Genomic DNA, 22,981 nt, shown 5'->3' with positions numbered 1-22,981 from the left:
CAGTTCAGCCTATATTCCATCATAATTAATCCCCAGATCTACGTCCTTCTACAGAACCTAATAATTGTATGATACAATATTGTTCTGCTCCAGGAAGACATCCAGGCCTCTCTTGAACCCCTCGACTGAGTTCGCCATCACCACCTCCTCAGGCAAGCAATTCCAGATTCTCACTGCCCTAACTGTAAAGAATCCTCTTCTATGTTGGTGGAAAAACCTTCTCTCCTCCAGACGCAAAGAATGCCCCCTTGTGCCCGTCATCTTCCTTGGTATAAACAGATCCTCAGCGAGATATTTGTATTGTCCCCTTATATACTTATACATGGTTATTAGATCGCCCCTCAGTCGTCTTTTTTCTAGACTAAATAATCCTAATTTCGCTAATCTATCTGGGTATTGTAGTTCTCCCATCCCTTTTATTAATTTTGTTGCCCTCCTTTGTACTCTCTCTAGTTCCATTATAGCCTTCCTGAGCACAGTACTCCATGTGCGGTCTAACTAGGGATTTGTACAGAGGCAGTATAATGCTCTCATCATGTGTATCCAGACCTCTTTTAATGCACCCCATGATCCTGTTTGCCTTGGCAGCTGCTGCCTGGCACTGGCTGCTCCAGGTAAGTTTATCATTAACTAGGATCCCCAGGTCCTTCTCCCTGTCAGATTTACCCAGTGGTTTCCCGTTCAGTGTGTAATGGTGATATTGATTCCTTCTTCCCATGTGTATAACCTTACATTTATCATTGTTAAACCTCATCTGCCACCTTTCAGCCCAGGTTTCCAACTTATCCAGATCCATCTGTAGCAGAATACTATCTTCTCATGTATTAACTGCTTTACATAGTTTTGTATCATCTGCAAATATCGATATTTTACTGTGTAAACCTTCTACCAGATCATTAATGAATATGTTGAAGAGAACAGGTCCCAATACCGACCCCTGCGGTACCCCACTGGTCACAGCGACCCAGTTAGAGACTATACCATTTATAGCCACCCTCTGCTTTCTATCACTAAGCCAGTTACTAGCCCATTTACACACATTTTCCCCCAGACCAAGCATTCTCATTTTGTGTACCAACCTCTTGTGCGGCACGGTATCAAACGCTTTGGAAAAATCGAGATATACCACGTCCAATGACTCACCGTGGTCCAGCCTATAGCTTACCTCTTCATAAAAACTGATTAGATTGGTTTGACAGGAGCGATTTCTCATAAACCCATGCTGATATGGTGTTACACAGTTATTCTCATTGAGATAATCCAGAATAACATCCCTCAGAAACCCTTCAAATATTTTACCAACAATAGAGGTTAGACTTACTGGCCTATAATTTCCAGGTTCACTTTTAGAGCCCTTTTTGAATATTGGCACCACATTTGCTATGCGCCAGTCCTGCGGAACAGACCCCGTCGCTATAGAGTCCCTAAAAATAAGAAATAATGGTTTATCTATTACATTACTTAGTTCTCTTAGTACTCGTGGGTGTATGCCATCCGGATCCGGAGATTTATCTATTTTAATCTTATTTAGCCGGTTTCGCACCTCTTCTTGGGTTAGATTGGTGACCCTTAATGTAGGGTTTTCATTGTTTCTTGGGATTTCACCTAGCATTTCATTTTCCACCGTGAATACCGTGGAGAAGAAGGTGTTTAATATGTTAGCTTTTTCCTCGTCATCTACAACCATTCTTTCCTCACTATTTTTTAAGGGGCCTACATTTTCAGTTTTTATTCTTTTACTATTGATATAGTTGAAGAACAGTTTGGGATTAGTTTTACTCTCCTTAGCAATGTGCTTCTCTGTTTCCTTTTTGACAGCTGTAATTACCGTATATACTCGAGTATAAGCCGACCCGAGTATAAGCCGACCCCCCTAATTTTGCCACAAAAAACTGGGAAAACTTATTGACTCGAGTATAAGCCTAGGGTGGAAATGCAGCAGCTACCGGTGAATTTCAATAATAAAAATAGATCATTATTTCCCCATAGCTGTGCCATATAGTGCTCTGCGCCGTTCATTATTGCCCTATAGCTCTGCCCCATATAGTGCTCTGCGCCGTTCATTATTGCCCTATAGCTGTGCCCCATATAGTGCTCTGCACCGTTCATTATTGCCCTATAGCTGTGCCCCATATAGTGCTCTGCACCGTTCATTATTGCCCTATAGCTGTGCCCCATATAGTGCTCTGCACCGTTCATTATTGCCCTATAGCTGTGCCCCATATAGTGCTCTGCACCGTTCATTATTTCCCTATAGCTCTGCCCCATATAGTGCTCTTGCACGGTTCATTATTGCCCTATAGCTCTGCCCCATATAGTGCTCTGCACCGTTCATTATTGCCCTATAGCTGTGCCCCATATAGTGCTCTGTGCCGTTCATTATTGCCCTATAGCTGTGCCCCATATAGTGCTCTGCGCCGTTCATTATTGCCCTATAGCTGTGCCCCATATAGTGCTCTGCACCGTTCATTATTGCCCTATAGCTGTGCCCCATATAGTGCTCTGCACCGTTCATTATTGCCCTATAGCTCTGCCCCATATAGTGCTCTTGCACCGTTCATATTGCCCCATAGAAAGCTCTGCCCCATATAGTGCTCTTGCACCGTTCATATTGCCCCATAGAAAGCTCTGCCATTGTCGCTGCTGCAGTAAAAAAAAAAAACACATACTCACCTCTCTTGCTTGCAGCTCCCGGCGCCTCGTTCCGGCGTCTCCGCTCTGACTGATCAGGCAGAGGGCGCCGCGCACACTATATGCGTCATCACGCCCTCTGACCTGAACAGTCAGAGCGCAGAGACGCCGGGAAGATGGAGCGACGCCGGGAAGATGGAGCGGCGCCCTGCGGCTGGAACGCGGACAGGTGAATATTACATACTTACCTGGTCCTGGCGTCCGACTCCTTCTCCCGGACAGCTGTCTTCGGTGCCGCAGCTTCTTCCTCTATCAGCGGTCACCGTTACCGCTGATTAGAGAAATGAATAGGCGGCTCCACCCCTATGGGAGGTGGAGCCGCCTATTCATTTCTCTAATGAGCGGTCCCACGTGACCGCTGATAGAGGAAGAACTGCAGCACCGAAGACCGTGGGACGGCAGGGGGAGCGCCAGGATCGCTGGAAGCAGGTAAGTATGCCTCAGCGCCCTCTCCCCCTCACCCGCCGACCCCACCGCCGACCGTGACTCGAGTATAAGCCGAGAGGGGCACTTTCAGCCCAAAAATTTGGGCTGAAAATCTCGGCTTATACTCGAGTATATACGGTAGTTTTTTAGATAAAGTATTTTTCTCCCTATAGTTTTTTAGAGCTTCAATGGTGCCATCCTGCTTTAGTAGTGCAAATGCTTTCTTTTTACTGTTAATTGCCTGTGTTACTTCTTTGTTTAGCCACATTGGGTTTTTCCTATTTCTAGTCCTTTTATTCCCACAAGGTATAAACCGCTTACACTGCCTATTTAGGATGTTCTTAAACATTTCCCATTTATTATCTGTATTCTTATTTCTGAGGATATTGTCCCAGTCTACCAGATTAAGGGCATCTCTAAGCTGGTCAAACTTTGCCTTCCTAAAGTTCAGTGTTTTTGTGACTCCCTGACAAGTCCCCCTAGTGAAAGACAGGTGAAACTGTACAATATTGTGGTCGCTATTTCCTAGATGCCCGACCACCTGCAGATTTGTTATTCTGTCAGGTCTATTAGATAGTATTAGGTCTAAAAGTGCTCCTCCTCTGGTTTGATTCTGCACCAATTGTGAAAGATAATTTTTCTTGGTTATTAGCAGAATCCTGTTGCCTTTATGGGTTTCACAGGTTTCTGTTTCCCAGTTAATATCCGGGTAGTTAAAGTCCCCCATAACCAGGACCTCATTATGGGTTGCAGCTTCATCTATCTGCTTTAGAAGTAGACTTTCCATGATTTCTGTTATATTTGGGGGTTTGTAACAGACCCCAATGAGAATTTTGTTACCATTTTTCCCTCCATGAATTTCGACCCATATGGACTCGACATCCTCATTCCCTTCGCTAATATCCTCCCTTAAAGTGGACTTTAGACAAGACTTTACATAGAGACAAACCCCTCCTCCTCTCCGATTTTTACGATCCTTTCTAAACAGACTGTAACCCTGTAAGTTAACTGCCCAGTCATAGCTTTCATCTAACCATGTCTCGGTTATTCCCACTATGTCAAAGTTACCTGTAGATATTTCTGCTTCTAGTTCTTCCGTCAATCTCTGACAATGGCATTAATATGTTCGCCAGAAGTGCGTCACAAATTACATCCATCGGCACCCCGTCACATGATCGCGAGGTGCCGATGGGTTGGCACGACAACCAGAGGTTTTCAGAAGACCCCTGTTCTTGTCATTGCTGATCTGCTATGAACTCCGACACTTTTTTTTGCAATTTCACCACACTTTGAATTTTTCCCACTTGCTGGTACACTATATGGTAAAATTAATGGTGTCATTCAAAAGTACAATTCGTCTCGCAAAAAAAACAAGCCCTCACAGGGCCATATTGACTGAAAAATAAAAAAGTTATGGCTCTGGGAAGAATGGGAGCAAAAAACGAAACCAGAAATAAAAAATCCCAAAGTCGACAGGGGTTAAACTGACTCATGTATAGGTAAGGGGTCCTCCAGGAATAGAAAAAAAAAAAGAAAAGAAATAGAAAAACATGTTATAAATAAATTGATAAGTACCTTTAATTAGAAAACTGTGTTGTCTAGGGAAGTACTCATGTAGTCCAATAAAATGGGTACTGTCTTGTTACACTAACAGAAATCTATCCTAGAATGTTGATAACACAAGTGCCTGTGAAGATGTGGAGTAGGAAGCTTAGCTGCTGTAATAGTAGCATGACAGTATATGGTACAGGTTTATCGTTAGGTCACAGCAGCCACTCAGCATTCAGAAGGCATGTAGCACAGCAGTGTAAGCAGCATGCTATCTTCAGCACCCTGATGTCTCCAGTATTAGATCAGGTAAACAGGGTGGCCATTAGGGTGAGCCACTTCTCCAGTATCAGATCAGAAAGACTGGGTGGACAGCAGTGTGAACAGCCTCTTCTTACCTCAGCACCCCTGGTATCTCTAGTATTAGATGAGGAAGACATGACAGCTGTATGACCAGCCTCTTCTTACCTCAGGACCCCTGGTATCTCTAGTATTAGATCAGGAAGACAGGGTGGACAGCAGTGTGAGCTGACTCTTCTTACCTCCTGCCACCAGCGCCAACTCCCTAGCCGCATTGAACTATACCGGCATCTGCCGGTACAGTTCAAAGCAATGATGGAGGAGAGAGCGTCAGCTAACGTTCCCTCTCCCATCATTCCCCGCTCTGCCTCTGACACACTGCGGGTGCACGCACACCCACTGTGTGCCAGCCGGCAGTGCAGCCGCTGAGACAGAAGCAGGGGGCAGCGCAGGCGTGAGGAGAGGTAAGGAGTGTGGGATTTTTTTTATTTTTCTGTGGGGCCATTCTCGGGGGGAGAGATGCGAGCTGTGTAATATACTACATGGGCTGTGTTATATACTACGTGGGCTGTGTTATATACTATGTGGCTGTTTTATATACCACGTGTCTGTGCTATATACTGCATGGGCTGTGTTATATACTGCGTGGCTGTGCTATATACTACGTGGGCTGTGTTGTATACTACATGGCTGTGCTATATACTATGTGGCTGTGTTATATTCTATGTGGTTGTGCTATATACTACGTGGCCTGCGTTATATACTACGTGGCTGTGCTATATACTATGCGGGCTGTGTTATACTATGTGGCTGGGCTGTATACTATGTGGACTGTGTTATATACTACGTGGGCTGTGCTATATACTATGCGGCTGTGTTATATACTATGTGGGCTGTGTTATACAACGTGGCTGTGTACTACGTGGGCTGTGTTATATATTATGTGGGTTGTGTTATACTACGTGGCTGTGCTATATATTACGTGGCTGTGCTATATACTATGTGGCTGTGCTATATATTATGTGGCTGTGCTATATACTATGTGGGCTGTGTTATATACTACGTGGGCTGTGCTATATACTATGTGGGCTGTGCTATATACTACACGGGCTGTGCTATATACTACACGGGTTGTGCTATATACTACATGGGCTGTGTTATATGCTATGCGGGCTGTGCTATATACTATGCGGGCTCTGCTATATACTATGCGGGCTCTACTATATACTATGCGGGCTGTGGTATATACTATGGGGGTATATTATATTCTATGGGGGAGGCTGTATTATATACTATGTGGCTGTTACATACTATTGGGGGTATATTATATTCTATGGGGAGGCTGTGTTATATACTATGTGGCTGTGTTATATACTATGTGGGCTGTGTTATATACTATATGGGCTGTGTTATATACTATGCAGGCTGTGCTATATACTATGCGGGCTCTGCTATATACTATGCGGGCTCTGCTATATACTATGCAGGCTGTGGTATTTACTATGTGGGCTGTGGTATATACTATGGGGGGTATATTATATTCTATCGGGGAGGCTGTGTTATATACTTTGTGGCTGTGTTATATACTATTGGGGGTATGTTATATTCTATGGGGGAGGCTGTGTTATATGCTATGTGGCTGTGTTATATACTATCGGGGTGTATATTATATTCTATGGGGGAGTCTGTTACATACTATGAGGTACATTATATTCTATAGGGGAGGTTGTGTTATATACTATGGGGGGCTACATTATATTCTATGGGGGCTACATTATATACTATGTGTTGGGGTTCCTCAAGGATCAGTCCTAGGCCCCCTCCTCTTCTCTTTGTATTCTGCCCATATTGGACAAACAATCAGTAGATTTGGTTTCCAGTACCATCTCTATGCTGACGACACCAAATTATACACTTATTCTCCTGTTATCACGCCGACCTTTTTAGTAAACACCAGTGATTGTCTTACTGCTGTCTCTAACATCATGTCCTCCCTCTATCTGAAACTGAACCTGTCAAAAACTGAACTCCTCGTGTTTTTTCCGTCTATTAACCTACCTTTGCCTGACATTGCCATCTCCGTGTGCGGTTCCACCATTACTCCAAAGCAACATGCCCGCTACCTTGGGGTCATACTTGATTCCGAGCTTTCATTCACCCCCCACATCTGATCACTGGCTCGCTCTTCTTATCTGCATCTCAAAAACATTTCTAGAATTCCCCCTTTTCTTATTTTCGACTCTGCAAAAACTCTTACTGTTTCACTTATTCATTCTCGTCTGGACTATTGTAACCCTCTACTAATCGGCCTCCCTCTTACCAAACTCTCCCCCCTCCAATCTGTCCTGAATGCTGCAGCCAGGATCATATTCCTCACCAACCGTTACACCGATGCCTCTACCCTGTGCCATTCATTACACTGGTTACCCATCCACTCAAGAATCCAGTACAAAACTACTACCCTCATCCACAAAGCACTCCATGGCTCAGCACCACCCTACATATCCTCTCTGGTCTCAGTCTACCACCCTACCCGTGCCCTCTGCTCCGCTAATGACCTCAGGTTAGCATCCTCAATAATCAGAACCTCCCACTCCTGTCTCCAAAACTTTACACGTGCTGTGCTGATTCTTTGGAATGCACTACCTAGGTTAATACGATTAATCCCCACAGTTTTAAGCGTGCCCTAAAAACTCATTTGTTCAGATTGCCTACCCCCTCAACGCATTAACCTAACTATCCCTGTGTGGCCCATTAAAAAAAAAAAAAAACATAATTGGGTTCCTCGCATCATGTTCTCATACACTTTATGCAGTTAATAGCCCTCTGTGTCTGTACTGCTACATACTTAGGCAGTTAACTGGTTCATGCAGCTTTACATGAACACCTGGGCCTTACACTATGGCCGGTCCGAATAACTAAAGCAATTGTTACCATCCACCTCTCGTGTCTCCCCTTTTCCTCATAGTTTGTGAGCTTGCGAGCAGGGCCCTCATTCCTCTTGGTATCTATTTTGAACTGTATTTCTGTTATGCTGTAATGTCTATTGTCTGTACAAGTCCCCTCTATAATTTGTAAAGCGCTGTGGAATATGTTGGCGCTATATAAATAAAATTATTATTATTATTATGTGGAGGTGGGCCTTATTATATTCTATGGTGGGCTACATTATATTCCATGGGGGCTGTATTAGATTTTATGAGGGATGATTGCTCTTTGATGGGGCTACATTATATTCTATGGTGAGGTGGGCTGTATTATATTCTATTCGGGGCTACATTATATTCTATGGGGGGCTGTATCATATTTATATTCTATGAGGGGTGATTGCATCATACTCTATGAGGGGGCTACATTATACTATATGAGGGGGCTGCATTATATTCTGTGGATGGTTACATTATACTCTGTGGGGTGGCTGCATTATACTCTGTGGGGTGGTGGCTGCATTATACTATATTTGGGCAGCATTATACTGTATTGAGGACTATGGGAAATACATTATACTATATGAAAAACTATGGGGTGCATTATACTATGGGAAATGAATTGTACTACATTGATGACTATGGTGGTGCAGTATACTATATGGAGCACTGTGAGGAATGTATTATGCTATATGGAGGACTATGAGGAGTGTATTATACTATGTGGAGGACTGATATTCAAAAAGAAGAAACATTGGAGTTTTTTGTCAACATTTCTGTAACAACATTTATTTGCATTGACATGTGGAGGACTGAGCAGTGTATTTTAATATATGGAGGGCTATGAGGAGTGTATTATACTATATGGAAGACTATGGGAAGTGTATAATACTATATGGAGGACTGAGGAGTGTATTATACTATATGGAGGACTATGAGGCACATTATAATATGTGGAGGACTATGAGGTATATTATACTAAACAAGTAAAATGCTGCATATTCATCGAGTGATTGGATTGTTTATGCCGGAACAAAAATCATTGTTCTCAGGACCACATCACCTGTGTAAACTGTAGATGTGCTGCTGATAACATGATACTGTATGGTGATCTGTTAGTGTTCTATTAGTGATCATTCTGCCCCCATAATTATTCTTCAGCCAGTGTAAAGAGTCTAGGACAGGGTTCTGTCAGTATAACAAGATGGCAGCCATGTTAATATGCAGTGCCTTGAAAAAGTATTCATACCCTATGAACTTTTCAAATTTAGATTTGTAAAACCGTTTGAAAACCATGCACTATTTCCTTTAGACTTCACAAATACATACTGCTTGTTGTTGGCATATCACGTAGAATACCAAAACACATTTAAGTTTGTGGGTATAATGTGAAATAATGTGGAAAGGTTCACTGGATATGAACACTGTTTCAAGGCTCTGTACAATAGTAGTTACCTTGCTAGACAAAACAAGTTTGCTAATTGCAATTAGAATTTTTTATTACATTTGTTTGCTATTCTCCATTGTGCAGTGCACCTTTGCTATTTTTCTGGTGCCTCTTACTCTACATTGTGATACACTTATAAATCTGCCTCTCAGTGTATATCTTAAAGAAAAAAAATTAAAGAATTTTGCAACATCCAGGCCCTTCTTATTGTGTTAGCTTTGAATTCCGAAGTCTCACGAGCTTTAACTTATGGGAAACAAAGTTGAGTATCACATTGTGAAGTGTTCACCTGAAGTCATCACTTTTATACTGTGCATATGGCGTGCGTGTTTGTGCCTTGATCACTCCTGCTTTGCGTTGCTAAATAAAGTCCTTGGTGGATTCCAGAATTATGGAGGTTATGAAGATTCTGTTCTTCAGTCATTCTGTTTATAGCAGTCAGTTCTGTCACATTTACCCACCCCTTGAAATGTCACAGGATTACATGATTCCTATTTCTTTCATCTCTCATTTCCTACATCTGAACGTTCCTGTTCCTGTTGTGTTTATCCATCTGTGTATATGTGTCTCTATAAACAATATGTAAGACTCATCATCAATCTATGCGACTGCACACTCTTCAAAATATTGGCAAAAGTTATGGTCATTTCTAATTTCTTTACATTAAAATGCGCAAAACTTTTAAAATAGATACACAGTAAGACCTCATTCAGACATCATTGATTTTTCCCGTACGAAAAAAAGGACCAATTTTTATCAGTGTTTGATCATTGTTAGTTTTTACCATTAGTGTTTCATTTTTTATTATTTTTTTTTTGCACATGAGAAGTTTTCTCAATCAAATATAAAAATCAGACAGCACACCGATGGCCTTCACGTTCTGTCTGGTTTTTTTTCACAGACCCCTAGACTTTCCTTGCCAAATTTGATCCGTGACTCAGATTAAAATCGGACACTTCTTCGTGCTTTCGTGCAGATCACTCCGTGTGCAAAAATACATGGACATGTGAGCAGCCCCATAGACTGCAATGGGTAGGAATTCAATCCATTAAGAACACAGACAGAACTCGTACATGAAAAACTGATGTCTGAATGAAGGCTTGTCCTCTACAGTTTTTTCCTAGTGGGGTTGTATACATCAAAGTCAGTGGAAAGGAAAGCAAGCAGTTGCTCATATCAGACAATTCCAATAAATCATTAAGGGTTCGCTCACATGAGCTTATACAGCGGACGAGTGCTATTCGAAGTTTTATCATATATTACTCTGACCAATGTTATACTAGTGAAGATCTGCTTTTTTTCATATTTCGTGTGAGAAAAAAAATTGCAACATGATGCGAGTGGCTCCCCAAATTGGAGGACGTGCACCCATACAAGTCTATGGGTGCGTGGAAAAATTGGACTGCACTCGGATGTCATCCGAGTGTATACTGATTTACGTGTACACAGACAATGGAGAAGATGGAGAAATTATATATCTAGGTTTTCTGGCACCCAGGGCAAGAATTCAGTTTCGCGCCCACGACTCCCCCCCCTGCACATATACGATGTGCACATTTAGGCAAGTGCTGACGACCTGCTCACCCTAATTCAATGTTCAGTGAAAAACTGAGAGAAGCAGAAGAGAAGCTCGGGCTTCAGTTTATAATTAAAGGGTGCATAGAAGGTTTGAGGTGAAAGTCTGCAGTCACTATAGCTGCAGGCTTCTGAATTCTCACAGTGCATGCACTGCACACTTTTAGGTTTCTCCCCTGCACAAGTATGAGATTTGTATCCTTCTGACCACATTCCGACTAGACATGCCCAGCATCGCTCCATTCATTTTCATTGAGCGAGGCCACACATGTCTAGTCAGTATGTGACCAAATGTATGCAAATTGCCACCAGAGAATCCTGATAGCGTGCAATGCACACTGTGAGAATTAAGAAGTCTGCAGTCCCATAGGATGACTGCAGACTAGTGATGAGTGAGTATACTTGTTGCTCGGGTGGTCTCCGAGTATTTGTGAGTGCTCGGAGATTTAGTTGTTGTCGATGCAGCTGCATGATTTACGGCTGCTTGACAGGCTGAGTACATGTGGGAGTTGCTAGGGAATCCCCACATGTATCCAAGCTGTCTAGCAGCCGCAAATCATGCAGCTGCATCAACAAGAACTAATACTCAGAGACCCACAGTAAATTCACTCCCCAGTAAACCCCACTTACAACCAGTAAATACCCCACACACTAAATACCCCCCATACACACTAAATATACACACATAGTAAATGCACCCCCCCAGTAAACACTACCCTCAGCCAGTAAATACACCCCTTGAAAGAAATACTCCTCCAAGCAGTAAATACACCCATCTTTGGTGTCTTCAGCTCCAGTATGGAGCACTTACCACCAATGTTCGCCTCTGCTGTGTCGGTGAGTGATGTCAGCCGCGTGATTACATGACATGATCACACTGCTGGTGTCGCTCTGACCCAGCGGGCAGTTAGATGCGACTCAAGTACAATTGATTTCTGGGAGCTAGCACGCTGCAGTTTTTGCAGGATTGCCTTGCGCAGGCGTGTACTACGGAGGACAGAGAATGAACTTCAATCCAATATTGCAGCCAGCGGGTAAGGAAAGGGTGAATCAAACACCAGAAAACTCCGCCCATATAACCAAAAACCGGTCCCGCCAAATTCAGGTGACAGGTTCCCTTTAATGTGTGCCTTTTTTAGTTTATGTTATATGTGCTCACCTGTTTTTTTTTATTCATTTTACTTTGACTTTCATGATGTTTTTGTCTGATTTTAACTTTTAAGAAGTTTACCCTCCTCAGAAGTGATTTTATGTACTACTCCAAATATAGTCGCAGAATTTTCATCATTTTACCTCAAAAATTTTGACTTTTTGCACTAAAGTCACGAAAAGATTAAAGATAAAATAAAGAAAATGTTTGATTTTGTGTAAAATTCACAATGTGCGCCATACAAGTCAAATTAACAATGATGATTTGAGCCATTTGTCTTTTATAAAGGAGCATTAGGATAAGTTCACAAGCGCACATAAATTATCGTCCTTTTCCATCCATAAAAAATACAGATTTTTCAACAGCATTGTCATCCGTCTTTACACATCAATAATTGATAAATTATCTAAATCCAAATACAGTTTTCTATGTTGATAATGCAATGGATCTGTGATATAAAAAAAAGGATGCCATACGGATGGTGTCCTTATGGCATGCATTTTTAACACCGTTTAATGACTGAATCTGATCTGAAAAATGGATTAGAGAAATGCATGCTGCGATTTTTTTACATGGACCCAAAAGGTTAATATAACCTACGGTAACCCATTAACTTGCATTGGTAGATATGCTGCCTGTAGTCTATCACTTTTACATATGGAGAGCATCTAGATATATAATGCACTTGTATTCACAAAATATCTCCAGAACACAGGCTACAGTTTTTTGGGGGTGTTCACAAAAAGCAAGAAACTCCACATATGCAGGGCCTTGAAAAAGTATTCATGCCCCGTGAAGGTTTCCACAATTTTTCACGTCACACCTACAAACTTAAATATATTTTATTGGGATTCGATGTGATATACCAACACAAAGTAGCACATATTTGGGAAGTGTAAAGGAAATGATACATGGTGTTCTAATTATAGAAAAGTATAAATCTGAAAATTGTGTATTTGTATTTACTGTAGTCCATCTGTGTGTAACATATGAGAAAAAAATAGCAAAACCCTGCTGTAAATAAGTAAAAAGCAAAAAGTGCATCTAAATACCACAGAGTTTTTAGTAATACTGTTTTTAATCAAAAATAGCATAAAAGCCCTACCACCACAACAAGGTAACTCTGGTCGGGACAGTCCTACACTGTCTAATATTAAAAACCTTACCATGTGTCAATGTTGACCTCAGTGTGAATAAGGGCAGACATCAGGACTAGGCCCAACCAGTAGAACACCAGCCTGGGGGAGCTTTATATACAATCTCCAGCTCAGAAAAGGGTGGTCACACCCCGGCTTGCACAGAATGCAATAATACAAAGAAAAAAAACACAAAAATTTAGCTTGACTTCAGTTTGTACACATGCAGCACATAAACGCATGTTCACATTGGCCATAATAAGGAAGTGTAGGACTGTCAGAGTTACCTTGTCATGTTTTATGGTCAATGTGAACATGCGTTTATGTGCTGCATGTGTACCAACTAAAGTCAAGCTCAATTTTTGTGTTTTTTTTTCTGTGTGTAACATATACTGAGACTAAGTACAGCTGTTCTGTGAAGGCCTTGGAGGTTTGTTTGAAAACATTAGGGATCAAACAGCATCATGAACACCAGAAGCAGGGTTAGGTTATAAAAAAAATTAGCCCAAGCTCTGAGCATCTCACGGTGCACTGTACCAATCCATCATCCAGAAATAGAAGGAGTATGCTCAACTGCAAACCTACCAGGACAAGGCCATCCACCTAAACTGACATCCCAAGCAAGGAGATCACTAATTAGAGAAGCAGCCAAGAGACCCATGGTCACGCTGGAGGAGCTGCAGAGATCCACAGCTCAGGTGGGAGTATCTGTCCACAGCACAACCAGTAAGCTATGTTTCCACAAAGAGTTTTTGATGATTTTTTAATGCTGCATATTTTTGAGAAAATGCAAATAACCTCTTTAATTGGTGCAGAAATTATGCAGAAAATCTGCAGCATCAAAAACTCATTGTGGGAACATAGCCTTAGGCTTCATTCACATGTCAGTATTTTTCATCAGTGTTTGTATGCCAAAAACTGGAGTGAAACTTACAGAGATAAACTATAATTGAAAGAGTGACACCTGTTCTGTGTTTTGGAGACACTCCTAGTTTTGGCATGCAAACACTGATTAAACACCGATTCATAAATACTGACGTGTGGATGAGGCCTTAGTCTCATACTTCAGAAATCTGGCCTTTATGGAAGAGTGACAAGAAGAAAGCCATTTTTGCATGCAAGTCATAAGCATTGTTTTCTGTTTGCAAAATGCCATGTATGGAACACGGCTAGCATGTGGGAGATGATGCCCTGGTCAGATCAGACTAAAGTAGAACATTTTGAACTACATGCAGAACGCTGAACATTTTGAACTACATGCAGAACGCTATGTGTGGTAGAAAACTAACCCTGTACATCACCCTGAAAACACCATCTCCACCGTCAAACATGGTGGTGGCAGAATAATGCTGTGGGAATGCTTTTTTTTCAACAGGGACTGGGAAGCTGGTCAGAGTTGATGAGAAGATGAATAAATGGATCTAAATACAGGGCAATCTTGGAGGACGCTGTTAAACGCTAAAAAAGGCTTGAGACTGGGGTGTAGGTACACCTTCCAGCAGGACAACAACCCTAAACATAGTGTCAGTTACAATGGAATCGTTTAGATCAAAACATATTTATGTGTGTGAATGTTCCAAAGTCCAGACCTAAATCCCATTCAGAATCTGTGGCCAGACTTGAAAAGTGTTGTTTACAGATGCTCTCCATCCAATCTGACTGAGCTACAGCTAGTTTGTGAAGAAGAGTGGGCAAAATTTCAAGCTCTACATGTGCAAAGCTAGTAGAGACATATTCCAAAAGACTTGCAGCAGTAATTTCAGCAAAAGGTGGTCCTACAAAGTATTGACTCGGGGTGTTGAGTACAAATGCATGACAGAATTTTCAGATTTATATTTTTTTAAATAATTAGAAAAGCATGTATCATTTCCTTCACACTTCACAAACTATTTCTACTTTGTAGGTATATCCCATAGAATCCCACTAAAATACATTTAGGCATGTGATTGTAACATGAAATCATGAGGAAAGGTTCATGGGGTTCACTGTCTGGGATTCAAATGGGACTAGTGCTTATTTCACATTTGTAAAACCAAAATTCTTGGATGTGTGGAGAATATTCAATGCTGGGATCAAGTATCAAAAGTGAAACTCTTGATAATGTCTCATTCAGACATCCATTTTTCTCATGTACGAGAAAAACAGACCTATTCTTTTGATCAGAGTGTCATCTGTTTTCCTTCTACTTGGAGAAAAAGAAAAGTTTCTCCACCTGCTCCTACGTGACAGTTTGTCAAAAATCAGACTACACACAATTAACAACCGAGTGCATTGCAATTTTTTCACAGACCCATTGATTAAAAATTCGACCCTTGAATCAAAATCGGACATGTCTCTGAAATTTTCCGTGGATTGCTACGTTCGCGAAAAATCATGGACATGTAAATGACCTAAAAGATTATCAAAGGTACAATTGCTATCCATGAAAAACACAGACAGCACACGTCCGTTAAAGCGGGCGGTCTGAATGAGGTCTAACATAGCGTAGTAGTAGTGTTCCAGTTTTGTTAGGAGCATATAAAACATATCAAAACAATTAAAGAAATATGAGTTCTGTTATAGATATAATTGAATGATAAAAACCTATCAAGTTCTCATAGTTATCATAGTGAGTACTGAAGCAAGGCTAGCACTCTACTAACCTCTACATGACCCAACCACCCTGCTGTGAAGAGGTAATTAAAGTAGGTTTATGATGGATGGAGACACAAGTCCCATCCCCAGTTTGCCTAACAATCTGTAAGGTGCCATATTTAACAAACAGACTGAGGTGAGCTCCTTGGTTCCACTCAAATTATGAATATTGAGGTTTTTTATGAACACACAGGGTCCTACAGTTATGAAAGGCATATTTTGGGGTCTTGACGAATTTGTGAACGTAACACATTGTCTTATGTCACTGGGAGTTTGAGACAGCACCTTTAAAATTAATATCGATAAGATGGATTATGCAATCCATGCCATGTTTCCTCTATATAGAAAACTAAAATCATGATAGATAACATGACAGTAAAATATCCCGCCTGGAACCTTCAGGGGCAAAGATATCATGAAATTTGGGAATACCATAATTTATTAAAGACTGAGCCACATCCCATGATCAGCCCTGTTTAAGTCACTAAAAGGGAGGTATGTGGGCGTAACTTGTTCTAATAAAAAGCAAATGTCAAACTATAATCTTTGCCAGTTCTGGGAGATACAGTTCACTGTAGTTCTGTCCATTTCTAAACATGAAGAGCTTCCCTTCATAAAAACGAGAGCCAACCCTGCAACATCAGGTTTAGTACATTTCTTCTATTTATCTTTTTAATTTGATGTAATTGTTTAGACTGTATTGTTTTGTCCATTATGTAACATCTTTGTATATTTTTATTTTTATAAAAACTGCCTACTTTTTGGATTAATTATATAAAATGTAATAGCTTTGTTCCTCTTGCCCTATAAACCGCACCCTTGAAGCAATATCCTACCTATACCAGATGTCCAATTGGCCTGTATAAATAATTGGTTGTGGCAACTAGTTCCTTTTTTATTGTGGAGTTTGGGAGTGACCGTACCAGGGTATATACACATATATATATATTCCATGCTTTGGAATCGGATGTATATATACTACACTCTCACTGTTAGTTCTCCAATAACTTACGTATTACAGAAAACATGCACGGCCTCGTCCATCACTCGTCAGTCAATTGCGTAATTGTCCTGATGATTGGAGGAAGTGGACTGCCGTTCGTTGACAAATTGGTAAAATATTGGTGGCTGTGGGATCTGCATGATCTCTCAGCTGTTATCCTTGACAAATTCATCCATCCTGGCTGAATTTTTTACCGCATTGTATATTGGGGCATTATGGTATTAATGAGATCCCTTTCAGCCAAGTTTCTATGTTTTCCATAATTATAGATTGTGTATACCTAATATGCTTTGTGTAGTTAGGTAATGATCCTCATTTTTTTTCTATTAGGACTGTGAGAAGAAAGGTTTTATGAATAAACTGTATGCCATCCAGGAGGTCTGTGTCAGTGTCCAAAGTGTCCTTGATGAAGTAGCTTCCATTGGTGAAAGAATAAAGAAGTAAGTGTCCACAGTATTAAATGACTCATAAGGGCCTTATCATAAGCAAGCTAGTACACAGAGTGGACCTACTAAATGATCAGACCTCATTCAGACATTCAATAATCACACTTGGACATTATAAATGTGTTTCACAGTTAGAACATTATGTGGTCAATAAAAGTGATGTCACTTGCAAAGGCGGCTCTCGTCTCTGCTCACTCATTCTTTTCTTTCCATGTGCAATGACAGTGCACTCTGTTGCCAAGAGAGCGAATTGTCACTGTGCACTGAGGAAAACAGTACACAGTGAGAAGATCCTACTTGGCTTCTGTCTTTATTGACAACCGACACATGCTCGAAAGATAAGTTTATGACCTTAAATAGATATTTAGGAATAAAATAACATATAGTTTAGGACCACCTCTTTAATAAATGTTGGTGTACTAGTAAGTTCCACAATTGGATGTGGTAAAAAAATTGTCCTGTGTGGAGATAATGTTATAAATGTGCCCCTGCTGTGTACTGTGTAATGGCTGTGTCTGAACATGCAGAGCTGCTCCAGTTCATGGTTGGCACATACCACAGGTACAAGTCTGTGGAGAAAGTATAAGTCAATTATGATACATGAGTATACAGATGAAGCAGCAAGGACTCACAGCTGCTACATTCTCAGGCAGCACATTTCCCTGCCTTTTTCATCACAGGAGCCAGTGTTATTTCTGCGTCTTCAATCTTCTGAGGTCATCATAAATTAAATCAGTGACGGAGGAGATCTAGTGTGCACACCTCATAGGACGGAACGTAGCAGGGTCACATGGATAAGATTATCACATCACAATAACTTTTTTTAACACATCCAATTGTGGAACTCATTATTATTCCAAGAACAATTTATTAAAATGTATTTTGTTCTTGAGAAATATTTGTTCTTGAGAAATGTATTTTGTTCCTTGTCCCTTTAACCCCTTCCTGACCTGTGACACAGCGTATGCGTCATGAAAGTCGGTGCCAATCCGACCTGTGACGCATATGCTGTGTCACAGAATGATCGCGTCCCTGCAGATCCGGTGAAAGGGTTAACTCCCATTTCACCCGACCTGCAGGGACAGGGGGAGTGGTAGTTTAGCCCAGGGGGGGTGGCTTCCCCCCCCCCCCCCCCCCGTGGCTACGATCGCTCTGATTGGCTGTTGAAAGTGAAACTGCCAATCACAGCGATTTGTAATATTTCACCTATTATAACTGGTGAAATATTACAATCCAGCCATGGCCGATGCTGCAATATCATCGGCCATGGCTGGAAACACTGATGTGCCCCCACCCCACCGATCACCCCCCCCAGCCCTCCGATCTGTCCTTTACACTGCTCCGCTCCCCTCCGTCCTCCTGTCCGCTCCCCCCGTGCTCTTGTCTGCTCACCCCCGTGCTCCAATCACCCCCCCGTGCTCCAACCACCCCCCTGCACTCCGATCCACCCCCCCTGCTGTCCGATCCACCCCCCCTGCAGTCGGATCCACCCCCCGATGCTCCAATGCACCCCCCCCCGTGCTTCGATCCACCCCCATGCTCCCACCCACACCATCATACTTACCGAGCCTCCTGTGGTCCGTCCATCTTCATTCCTGGGCGCCGCCATCTTCCAAAATGGCGGGCGCATGCGCAGTGCGCCCGCCGAATCTGCCGGCCGGCAGATTCGTTTCAAGTGCATTTTGATCACTGCGATTAAACCTATCACAGTGATCAAAATTAAAAAAATACTGAATGACCCCCCCCCCTTCTTTGTCACCCCCATAGGTAGGGACAATAAAAAAAAATAAAGATATTTTTTTTTTCTTCCACTAAGGTTGGGGTAAGAACTAGGGTTAGGGTTAGGGTTTCGGTATGTGCACACGTATTCTGGTCCTCTGCGGATTTTTCCGCTGCGCTAAACCACTGCGGATTTATGGCAGATTTACCGCGGTTTTTCTGCGCATTTCACTGCAGTTTTACAACTGCGATTTTCTATTGGAGCAGTTGTAAAACCGCTGTGGAATCCGCAGAAAGAAGCGACATGCTGCGGAATGTAAACCGCTGCGTTTCCGTGCAGTTTTTCTGCAGCATGTGTACAGCGATTTTTGTTTTCCATAGGTTTACATTGAACTGTAAACTCATGGGAAACTGCTGCGGATCCGCAGCGTTTTCCGCAGCATGTGCACATACCTTTAGAATTAGGCCATGTGCACACGGTGCGGATTTGGCTGCGGATCCGCAGCGGATTGGCCGCTGCAGATTCGCAGCAGTGTTCCATCAGGTTTACAGTACCAAGTATACCTATGGAAAACCAAATCCGTTGTGCCCATGGTGCGGAAAATACCACGAGGAAACGCTGCGTTGTATTTTCCACAGCATGTCAATTCTTTGTGCGGATTCCGCGGCGTTTTACACCTGTTCCTCAATAGGAATCCGTAGGTGAAATCCGCACAAAAAACACTGGAAATCCACGGTAAATCCGCAGGTAAAACGCAGTGCCTTTTACCCGCGGATTTTTCAAAAATGATGCTGAAAAATCTCACACGAATCCGCAACGTGGGCACATAGCCTTAGGGTTAGGAATTAGGGTTGTGGTTAGGGTTAGGGGTGTGTTGGGGTTAGGGTTGTGGTTAGGGGTGTGTTGCGGTTAGGGTTGTGATTAGGGTTATGGCTACAGTTGGGATTAGAGTTAGGGGTGTGTTGGGGTTAGTGTTGGAGGTAGAATTGAGGGGTTACCACTGTTTAGGCACATCAGGGGTCTCCAAACGCAACATGGCGCCACCATTGATTCCAGCCAATCTCGTATTCAAAAAGTCAAATGGTGCTCCCTCACTTCCGAGCCCCGACGTGTGCCCAAACAGTGGTTTACCCCCACATATGGGGTACCAGCATACTCAGGACAAACTGCGCAACAATTACTGGGGTCCAATTTCTCCTGTTACCCTTGTGAAAATAAAAAAATGCTTGCTAAAACATCATTTTTGAGGAAAGAAAAATGATTTTTTATTTTCACGGCTCTGCGTTGTAAACGTCTGTGAAGCACTTGGGGGTTCAAAGTGCTCACCACATATCTACATAAGTTCCGTTCGGGGGTCTAGTTTCCAAAATGAGGTCACTTGTGGGGGGTTTCTACTGTTTAGCCACATCAGGGGCTCTGCAAACGCAACGTGACGCCCGCAGAGCATTCCATCAAAGTCTGCATTTCAAAACATCACTACTTCACTTCCGAGCCCCGGCATGTTCCCAAACAGTAGTTTACCCCCACATATGGGGTATCACCGTACTCAGGAGAAACTGGACAACAACTTTTGGGGTCAAATTTCTCCTGTTACCCTTGGGAAAATAAAAAATTGTAGGCTAAAAGATCATTTTTGAGAAAATATTTTTTTTTTTTATTTTCATGGCTCTTCGATATAAACTTCTGTGAAGCACTTGGGGGTTCAAAGTCCTCACCACACATCTAGATTAGTTCCTTTGGGGGTCTAGTTTCCAAAATGGGGTCATTTGTGGGGGATCTCCAATGTTTAGGCACACAAGGGCTCTCCAAACGTGACATGGTGTCCGCTAATGATTGGAGCTAATTTTCCATTTAAAAAGCCAAATGGCGTGCCTTCCCTTCCGAGCCCTGCCGTGCGCCCAAACAGTGGTTTACCCCCACATATGGGGTATCAGCGTACTCAGGACAAACTGGACAACAACATTTGGGGTCCAATTTCTCCTAATACCCTTGGCAAAATAGGAAATTCCAGGCTAAAAAATCATTTTTGAGGAAAGGAAAGTTATTTTTTATTTTCATGGCTCTGCGTTATAAACTTCTGTGAAGCACCTGGGGGTTTAAAGTGCTCAATATGCATCTAGACAAGTTCCTTGGGGGGTCTGGTTTCCAAAATGGGGTCACTTGTGGGTGAGCTCCAATGTTTAGGCACACAGGGGCTCTCCAAACGCGACATGGTGTCCGCTAACAATTGGAGCTAATTTTCCATTCAAAAAGTCAAATGGCGCGCCTTCCCTTCCGAGCCCTGCCGTGTGCCCAAACAGTGGTTTACCCCCACATATGAGGTATCGGCGTACTCGGGAGAAATTGCCCAACAAATTTTAGGATCCATTTTATCCTATTGCCCATGTGAAAATGAAAAAATTGAGGCAAAAAGAAATTTTTTTGTGAAAAAAAAGTACTTTTTCATTTTTACAGATCAATTTGTGAAGCACCTGGGGGTTCAAAGTGCTCACTATGCATCTAGATAAGTTCCTTGGGGGGTCTTGTTTCCAAAATGGGGTCACTTGTGGGGGAGCTCCAATGTTTAGGCACACAGGGGCTCTCCAAATGCGACATGGTGTCCGCTAACGATGGAGATAATTTTTCATTCAAAAAGTCAAATGGCACTCCTTCCCTTCCGAGCCTTACCATGTGCCCAAACAGTGGTTTACCACCACATGTGAGCTATCGGTGTACTCAGGAGAAATTGCCCAACAAATTTTAGGATCCATTTTATCCTGTTGCCCATGTGAAAATGAAAAAAATGAGGCTAAATTATTTTTTTTTGTGAAAAAAAAGTACCGTACTTTTTCTTTTTTACGGATCAATTTGTGAAGCACCTGGGGGTTCAAAGTGCTCACTATGCATCTAGATAAGTTCCTTGGGGTGTCTAGTTTCCAAAATAGTGACCCCATTTTGGAAACTAGACACCCCAAGGAACTTATGGGGGAGCTCCAATTTTTAGGCACACGGGGGCTCTCCAAACGTGACATGGTGTCCGCTAAAGAGTGGAGCCAATTTTTCATTCAAAAAGTCAAATGGCGCTCCTTCCCTTCCAAGCCCTGCCGTGCACCCAAACAGTGGTTTACCCCTACATATGAGGTATCAGCGTACTCAGGGCAAATTGGACAACAACTTTCGTGGTTCAGTTTCTCCTTTTACCATTGTGAAATCAAAAAAATTGTTGCTAAAAGATAATTTTTGTGACTAAAAAGTTAAATGTTCATTTTTTCCTTCCATGTTGCTTCTGCTGCTGTGAAGCACCTGAAGGGTTAATAAACTTCTTGAATGTGGTTTTGTGCACCTTGAGGGGTGCAATTTTTAGAATGTGGTGTCACTTTGGGGTATTTTCAGCCATATAGACCCCGTAAACTGACTTCAAATGTGAGGTGGTCCCTAAAAAAAAAATGGTTTTGTAAATTTCGTTGTAAAAATGAGAAATGGATGGTCAAATTTTAACCTTTATAACTTCCTAGCAAAAAAAAATTTTGTTTCCAAAATTGTGCTGATGTAAAGTATACATGTGGGAAATGTTATTTATTAACTATTTTGTGTCACATAACTCTCTGGTTTAACAGAATAAAAATTCAAATTGTGAAAATTGCGAAACTTTCTAAATTTTCGCCAAATTTCCGTTTTTATCACAAATAAACGCATAATTTATTGACCTAAATTTACCACTAACATGAAGCCCAATATGTCACGAAAAAACAGTCTCAGAACCGCTAAGATCCGTTGAAGTGTTCCTGAGTTATTACCTCATAAAGGGACACTGGTCAGAATTGCAAAAAACGGCCAGGTCATTAAGGTCAAAATAGGCTGGGTCATGAAGGGGTTAATGATCCAAGTGCTACTAACGTGAAAATGATCCGAAACATTCACAGCAGAACATTGATAGGCACTAAAAATAATTAGCAAAAATAACTGTCAATCTGTCATCAGCAGCTTGCTGACTGTTTC

At 42.0% G+C, this 22,981-nt stretch overlaps 1 protein-coding gene across 3 annotated transcripts in view; it reads left to right on the top strand.

Moving 5' to 3' along the window:
• The window catches only part of MCTP1 (multiple C2 and transmembrane domain containing 1), a 1,531,547-nt gene that overhangs the window by 1,485,823 nt on the left and 22,743 nt on the right, over positions 1-22,981 (top strand). For all 3 annotated transcript variants that reach the window (XM_069751887.1, XM_069751881.1, XM_069751897.1), the window contains one exon: positions 17,168-17,277. In XM_069751887.1, coding sequence (XP_069607988.1) covers positions 17,168-17,277 — 110 coding nt within the window. The remainder of the gene's footprint in view (positions 1-17,167; positions 17,278-22,981) is intronic.

Source organism: Ranitomeya imitator, chromosome 1 (genome assembly GCF_032444005.1).
Source record: "Ranitomeya imitator isolate aRanImi1 chromosome 1, aRanImi1.pri, whole genome shotgun sequence".
Classification (NCBI taxonomy): domain Eukaryota; kingdom Metazoa; phylum Chordata; class Amphibia; order Anura; family Dendrobatidae; genus Ranitomeya; species Ranitomeya imitator.
Note: the sequence above shows the minus strand (reverse complement) of the source record. Positions and strands in the feature narration are given on the sequence as shown.